At 42.8% G+C, this 8,130-nt stretch overlaps 1 protein-coding gene across 2 annotated transcripts in view; it reads left to right on the plus strand.

Moving 5' to 3' along the window:
- Positions 1-6,966, plus strand: part of C4H3orf70 (chromosome 4 C3orf70 homolog) — a 118,309-nt gene extending 111,343 nt beyond the window's left edge. For both annotated transcript variants that reach the window (XM_020870671.2, XM_020870672.2), the window contains one exon: positions 2,196-6,966. In XM_020870671.2, coding sequence (XP_020726330.1) covers positions 2,196-2,752 — 557 coding nt within the window. In that variant the 3' untranslated portion in view covers positions 2,753-6,966. The remainder of the gene's footprint in view (positions 1-2,195) is intronic.
- The last annotated feature ends 1,164 nt before the right edge of the window (positions 6,967-8,130 follow it).

Genomic DNA, 8,130 nt, shown 5'->3' on the forward strand with positions numbered 1-8,130 from the left:
GAATGGTTTGCCTTGGAAACTTAGATCATTCTGTCATTTTTGAGATGGCACCAAAGTACTGCATTTCAGACTCTCTTTTAACTATGAGGGCTGCTCCATTTCTTCTAAGTGATTCTTGCCCACTCGTAGATACAATTGTTTAGTCGCTAAGTCATGTCTGATTCTTTTTCGACCCCCTGGACTGTATGTAGCCCACCAGGCTCCTCTGTTCATGGGATTTTCCAGGCAAGCATATTGGAGTGGGTTACCATTTCCTTCTCCAGGGGAGTAGATACAATGGTCATCTGAATTAAATTCTCCCATTTCTGTCTATTTTTAGTTCACTGATTCCTACAGTGTCAGTATTCACTGCTGCCATCTCCTCTCTGACCACTTCCAATTTGCTTGATTTATGGATCTGACATTCCAGATTTCAGCGCAATATTGTTCTTTACATCCTCAGACTTTACTTTCACCACCGAACACATCCAAGACTGTCATTGTTTCTTCTTTGGCTCAGCCTCTTCATTCCTTCTGGAGCTATTTCTCCACTCTTCTCCAGTAGCATACTACACCAGCTGATCTGGGGGGTTCGTCTTTCAATGTCATATCATTTTGTCTTTTCATACTGTTCATGGAGTTCTCAAGGCAAGAATGCTGAAGTGGTTTGCCTTGTCCAGTGAGCCACATTTTCTTAGAACTCTCCACCGTGACCAGTCTGTTCTGGGTGGTCCTACATGGCATGACTCATAGTTTCATTAAGTTAAACAAAGCTGTCATCCATGTGATCATTTTGGTTAGGCTTACAGACTAGGTAATTGTCATCTCTATTTTCTTAACACTTTATACAGAGATGGCTTTGTTAACTGTTGAGTGAAGAAAATGAGGAAAGAGACAGTAGGAACAGATCCAGTTAGGTTTCACTTCCACATAAATTCTGTGAGAATCACTCAAGGGTTCAGAGCAGAGGGAAGGTTTGGGGTTAAGCTTCTTGATTTTTTGCAGGTCACTCTTTGCATCTGCCTGTGCCTTTACTTCTGCTTGGCTGAGGTTGTGCCTGTGAAGCTGGCATTAGGGAGAATATCTCCTGTTTAGGGCACTGATGAGCTTTGCATTTTAAAAGAGATTGTTTCATACTCTGTACCTTACCCCAGCCACTGAGGGTGACCAGGACAATCCTATAGGCTGTTATCTATTAAATATGTGTGTGTATGTATTCTGATTTACATTTAGAAACCTGAAGAATGAAAGGCTTCCATAATCCTGCTAATAAATTTTAAATATGTATTGTTGCTTACTTGCTAAGTTCTGTTTAACTTTTTATGACCCCTTGGACTGAAGCCCACCAGACTCCTCTGTCCATGAGATTTCCCATGCAAGAATAATGGAGTGGGTTGCCATTTCCTTCTCCAGGGCATCTGTCTTCCCTATCCAGGGATCAAACTGGAGTCTTCTGCATTGGCAGGTGGATTCTTTACTGGTGAGCCACCGGGGAAGCCCATTTAAGTTTCTATATTAGCATCTAATCACTAAAGATAAAATGGAATTATAATTTTATGGCATATTATACTATTTTACACCATAAAATAAGACTGATGCTGAAGCTGAAACTCCAGTACTTTGGCCACCTGATGCAAAGAGCCGACTCATTAGAAAAGACCCAGATGCCAGGAAAGATTGAGGGGAGGAGGAGAAGGGGATGACAGAGGATGAGATGGTTGGATGGCATCACCGACTCAATGGACGTGAGTTTGAGCAAACTCCAGGAGGTGGTTAAGGACAGGGAAGCCTGGCATGCTGCAGTCCATGGGGTCGCAAAGAGTTGAACATGACTGAATAACAACAACAATACTATTTTACAGTGTGTTTTTACCATATTATATTGTAAACGTTCTTTATTCTGGTATGATGGGTAAATCATTTCAAGATGCCTGTAAAATAAGGATGATAGTATCCACCCACCTACTCCAGAGACTTAAATATAAAATTAAGATTTGTAACGTGTGTTGAGTTTTTAGATGGAAACACCATGATGTTTATGTACCATGCTGAATTTTTGATTGATTATAACCATGTTGATTCTATCTTTAGTTTCTTTGGGGATGGTTTTGAAATATTTTTAAAAACATTCTGAGTCCTCAGAAACCATTATGGCTACCTTACCCTAGCATGTGTAGCACCCTTAGATTTCAGCTGCCTTTTTGTGTCCCCCATAGGCAAGTACGTGTATCAGCCGATGACCCCTGTGGAACAGCTTCCCAGCACGGAGATTCCTTCAAAGCCTTGGGAGCCTGCCAACACCATTCAGATTTCGGTCTCCCTCACTGAACACTTTCTGAAATTCGCATCTGTTTTCCAGCCCCCTCTCCCCCCTGACTCGCCAAGGTACTGTATGATCTCAGACCTCTTTATTGACAACTATCAGGTTAAATGTATTAATGGGAAGATGTGTTACGTGCAGAAGCAGCCGGCACCACATTCCCACAAAATGAGCCCCGAGGAGGTCTCTGCACATGATGCCTTTATTTCAAAAGAGAGCAACACACCAAAAATAGATCACTGCTCTTCTCCCTCAAGTTCCGAGGACTCTGGGATCAACGCGATTGGGGCTCACTATGTGGAATCGTGTGATGAGGACACGGAAGAAGGAGCAGAACTGAGTTCAGAGGAAGATTACAGTCCAGAGAGCAGCTGGGAGCCAGATGAGTGCACCCTTCTTTCCCCCTCGCAGTCTGATCTGGAAGTGATTGAAACAATAGAAACCACCGTGTGAGGGTCCAGGCAGGAAGCCACGTCCTCTGATCCATGCTGAGCTTTTGTACTTTTGTCTGATGGATCCTTTTTCCAGTGCAGTGTTTTCTACCCCTCTATAACAACCATAGCAGTTCAGTGGTCTGCTGATTTAGCTTCACTTTTAAATTCGTCTTATAACTAAGACATTCTTTTGTTAAAAATGATTTTCTTTTGTATCTACACTTCCTTTCTGTGTAGCATCTGGTGTCATGAATTGTGACCCAGCCTTAATTTCACTGGGAACTTTGAAAGCGATGAAGCGATGATCACAGAGCGTCATGGATCAGGTTGAGGAGATACCCAGAGTGAAGGAGATACTGTTCTAAAAATAGCCAGTTCTTCGCAGAACAACTCTCTGGCAGCCCTTTTGGCATGCTCATGAGCACCGCTCCCCTGCTAGTCCCGGGTGGAGAATTGGTTCACGTGACCTGTTCAGGCTGTGCTCTGGCGCAGGCCATTCTGTCCTTCCCTCTTCTCCCTACCACCTGCCCTGGCTCTAGGTCAGTGTTGGCACAGCTTCCTGGAGGCCAGCTCAGCCCCCAGTTAAGGCAGTGTCTGCACCACCAGCCCTCCTGGCGCAGGGCTCGGCCTCGCTCCAGAAGAGATGACATCATCTGTTTCATGCTCAGTCCAGCTTAGGTTGAATGCCTGTCCCCACTCCAGGGTGCTGTGTGGATACAGAATGAATAAGGCCTGACTCCCAGCAGGAAGGGACCATAGTCCACTTGGGGAGGTAATCCATGCAGGTGAGGGGACCTAGAGTGCCCTGGGAACCTGGGGGAGGCAGAGATGCACTTGGCTTGGGCTAGCTGAAGGAGTAGCATTTGAGCTGGCCTCGGGTGGCTTCCTCAACATTTCCCTGCTATTTAAAATTGTTCAAATCTGTGGGAAACTTTTAGGAAGTCATATAGGTATTATATTTAGAAGGCAGCCACATCTGATGTCTTAAGGAAAAAAATCAGTAATAGTTTTAGTTAGCATGGAAATGCTAAAGACAGCAGTCCTTTAGGGATTAGGAATGAATCTAATAGGTTTGATTAACTCTGCTTCATTTGGTTGTATGAAGCATTAGAATGGCTTAGGTGAGAAATGGATTAGAATTCAGTATGATGCATGGATTTTTTATGCCAATGCAAAAACAGTTGAAATAGTTCGCTGCTAAGTCAGGAAAAAATATTTTGTGTAACATTCATTTCCTTTACTACAGTAATATTCATGGACTGTTGTAAATGTTCTCTTTTCTTACACACATAAAATAGTGACTGATTCTTTCTTATTTAGCTGTCTTCAGAATTTTGCTCCTAATCTCCACTTATAACAGGTGTTCTTGTGTGAGTTGGTTATCTGCCATTTCTCCAGATGTACTGTCTGTGAGGCATTGTTAAGAATCCAGGAAGTTTGAAATACGGCCACACGAAACTAAACTACCCAAGTTGGAGACAGAGAATCACTCCCTGTACCCTGGCTCGCCACGAGCGTGCTCTCATGGCATCATCATGTGCTCTGTTGGCATTACGATGCGACTCTTCTGTGTCACGCTAGTTCATATTTTAAGAAACAAGAAGAGGCCTGTTGCGTCCTTTCTTGAAGCCTCCACTTGGCATCCTGCACAAATCTCTCCAGGCAGAACCTGCTTTCCTAGTTGTATGTGCAGTTCACGTGACTGGCTAGAACATTTTGTTAGGTTCAGGTGCCCTAAACATCCTTAGGGTTTAGGAAGCAGAGTGCGCGTATTCCTTTGAAAGCAGTGTTACTTAACACTTTGTGTGGTAGGTGAGAATGCAGCCAGCATAAAGTTTCCACTTACTGAAACATAAAGACTCAACACATCAACCGGAGAAGGTGCTGTCCAGAGCTCCAGGGCCAGCGGGGCCCAGGAGAGGGCGACAGAGGCAGGTGTGGGGAGAAAGGCTTAGCGACAAAGAGCTGATGAGCCCTGCTCTGGGCTCTCTCAGTGCTGCCCGGACTGACTGGCCAGCTGCAGCCAGGGTCCTGTCTGCACCTAGCCGTGGGTGAGCTCATTTCATCCCTGGACAGGAATACGAAGCTCTCTTTGTACTGCTTCTATCAGTTCTCTCCTCCATCTGTTAATGTGTTGATAGTTGGGGTCAACCACCAGGTCTCCAAAGCCATGGGAATCCATGGGCTCAGGGCCACGCTTCTGAGACTGGCTGTGCCAGGGTAGGGCCCTTCTTAGTAATATATATGACTTTTGCCTAGGTTCCTATTTTTAAAAACTCCTGAACTGCCATTCAGATTAGCCAGGATTTTAATGGAATTTTGGATTTAACACTAGTTGATAATCACTTTAAATACTCTTATAAACTCTTTATAATTAAAAACTCACTAAGATTCACTTACTACTATCAATTTTATAGAATTGGAGACATCCCATTGGATTCTAAATATCAAATGCTCCTGGATCTCAAAATAGCCTTTTCTAAATAAGCACAAGCAAGAATTTTTTTGTCCTATCACTGTTAATAATTATTTGAAAATCATATATGATTGAATCAGAATTGTTTCTTTATGCTTGCATTCCAAAAAAAACTGATAAGGGTATAAAAATATGTAGTTTCAACTTAAATTCTAGGCCTATTCTGTTCTATATTATATGAAAGAATTTCTCTGTAATTCTGATACTACATTACGCATTTGTATAAGCATATTTATAGGCACTTTAGAAAATGTTTAGATTGCAGTGTGTATTATAGACATTGAGCACAGTTATGTTAAATAGGCTTTTGATTAATACTTGTACACTGAGAGATATGAAAGCTTTATCACTTGGACGTTTGCTCACTTGGGGCAAAGAGTTGGGCTGTGTAAATGGATCTCAGGCTTTTGTCAAAAGCTGACACCATTCCCACTTTTTGAAAGTTGGTGTAAAAGCTATTAGGTAGAAGATACGAAATAAGTACTGTATGGAGTTTAGCTTTCTGATCTAACCAAGATTTCTTTTAGCATTTTCAAGTTTCACATGTGTTCATGACTTTTCTGAGAAATAACAAAGCAATTAAAATGTTTTTGTGGTTATAACTATTTGGTACATTAACAATGGAAGCTTTACAATCAAAAATCAGGTATATTCAAGATTTGAAATGTAAATCTGAGAAAAACCTCTGTAGAAAAACTGCCGCATTCCTGGAAGGGGTTGACCTGTAGTTCAAAGTAATATAGTACAAATACAATCAGCAGAACCAGAACAAAACCATAAAGTTGTTTCCCTGAAGTACTTTTTTGGATTTGAACTAGGATTTGATTTTATCTTGAGAGTGGTGGTTTTATTTCTTAATCTCTGCTTCCTGGCTTGTTTGAACCATCGTAGTTCCTTTGATCATAACCTCCTTTTATGCAGATATCTCTACTTAGGCAGTAGGATGCAACCAGGTAATTTAGAAAGCTGTCAAAATATCCAGATACTTTTGGTGGTATAAATACTTTTAGGCAAGGGGGGAAATAGCACAATTAAAAGAATATTTATACTGTCAGCACTTTTATTATTCCATCTTATTTGCAAAATTTTGTTGACATATTTTGGACTTTTACACGAGGAAAATGAAGTGTTCTTGGGTTTTCTCCCCTACCCCCCACTCCAGAGGAGTCAGCACAGTAACCACCACTGTGTTTCGGGCTTTTGTGTGCTTGTGTCTCTTCCCGTTGAGGAGGGAGAAGGCAGTGGGTGTGCTGTGCTCTTGGTCAGGGCTGTCAGTGTTTCTCACATTCAACCACGAGTACAAGGGCACTCAGAACCAACTGGGGAACAATTCACCTTTAGAAGACTTCTGTGTCACTGCTCCCTTTCACTATCATGGATAATTGAGAGTTGGCTGTGCTGGGAAAGAGCTGCGTCTCTGGTCGAGCTTTGGGTTCTTTCTGTTCAGACTGAAGTGCCCTCTTCATAGGCTGGATAAGTCTAAAGGCAAGTCATCACTAGCAGTTTTAATGCTGAGCTTCCGTATCATGGTGTTCATATGTACTTCTAAGGATGTTTGTACCTTGTAATATTCACTTACTGTGTGATTTTTAAAACCTGTCTGTTTTCAAGTTTTAAGCACAATGTTGATTCTTCTCTAATTTCCTAGAATTACATTGTTTTCCTACAAACAGCTCAACTTTCCTCTCTGTATAATACTTTAGGAGAATACTACCTTGTAAAATAAACGTGATCTTTTTCTTTTATACCAGCACAAATACGCTATTTTGAATTTTGGCATATTCTTCCTCCCCACCCCACCCCTGCCTTTGGAGAGGTTCTGTCTAAATAGTAATACAATGTGAGCTAAATGAACAACAAAAAAACCTCATTTGCAAAATGTGAAACGTTTATATCAGTGCTTACTTTGTGCTAGGAAATAAGTTGTTTACATCATTATTCCATTTAAATTTTACAGAAACTTATTGCAGATAGTTATTATTGCATACCCTATACACTCATAGTCACCACTTGATAACTCCCAGAACCCTTTAAGTAACTGTTTTGTTGGCTGCATGAGGTTTATACAAATAAAAATTACGTTCCCTAACAAACAGGGTTTATTCCACACAGAACTGCACTCTGTATTCAGCTCACACATCCCATGTACGGTGGCTCTGACTGCAGGCTGGCAGCCAGGGCGGCCGCTGCCCTGCTGAGCCTCGGGGCCCGGTCACTTGGTCACCAAGACTCAGGATGGCAGGTCGAAGAGCTTGAATTACCAAGAGCAGAGCAGCTTTGGGGTTGGCTTTTATTGAGTAACCTCATGGGCAGTGCTAAATAAATTTGTTCATCAGTAATAAAAGTAATGCCATTGTTCATAGTAATAATGATACAGCTGCCTTCCTGCTTCCTGAGTTATCCCCACAGCAGCCCTCCAGGAGAGATTGCAGCATCCTTATCTCATACCAGGAAAAGGCCTCAGGAAGTAAACATTTGCCCAAAGTGGCTCAGCCTGCAAGTAAGTGGGACTTGGAGTTTGAATCCAGTCACCTTGGCCGTGGAGCCGGTGTGCTGGGCCCTTTGCCTCCTTCTGTAGCCCTTCCCACTCTCAGGACCTTGGGGGCTGAGCCAGGAGGCAGAGAGTGGGTGAGCCACAGGGCACAGGGTCCCCTTTCTGTCCCTGACCCAGCGGACACCTTCCCCTTCCTCATCCAGACTTCTCCCTCCCTCCCGCTGTCCTGTGCTCCACATGGAGCCCCCCCACCGCAGCACACACACACACCCATGCACAAAGACACACATGCCATCTTTCTGTAGGCATCTCAGTGCTCGGATTTGGCCATTGCTGCCTCTGTGCTTAATCAGGAATCTAGGCTAGCTCTTCCTGCCTTCACAAAAGATAACTTATCTTTTAAAGTGACTTTTGTAGACAGCTAATC

Source organism: Odocoileus virginianus, chromosome 4 (assembly GCF_023699985.2).
Source record: "Odocoileus virginianus isolate 20LAN1187 ecotype Illinois chromosome 4, Ovbor_1.2, whole genome shotgun sequence".
Lineage (NCBI taxonomy): Eukaryota > Metazoa > Chordata > Mammalia > Artiodactyla > Cervidae > Odocoileus > Odocoileus virginianus.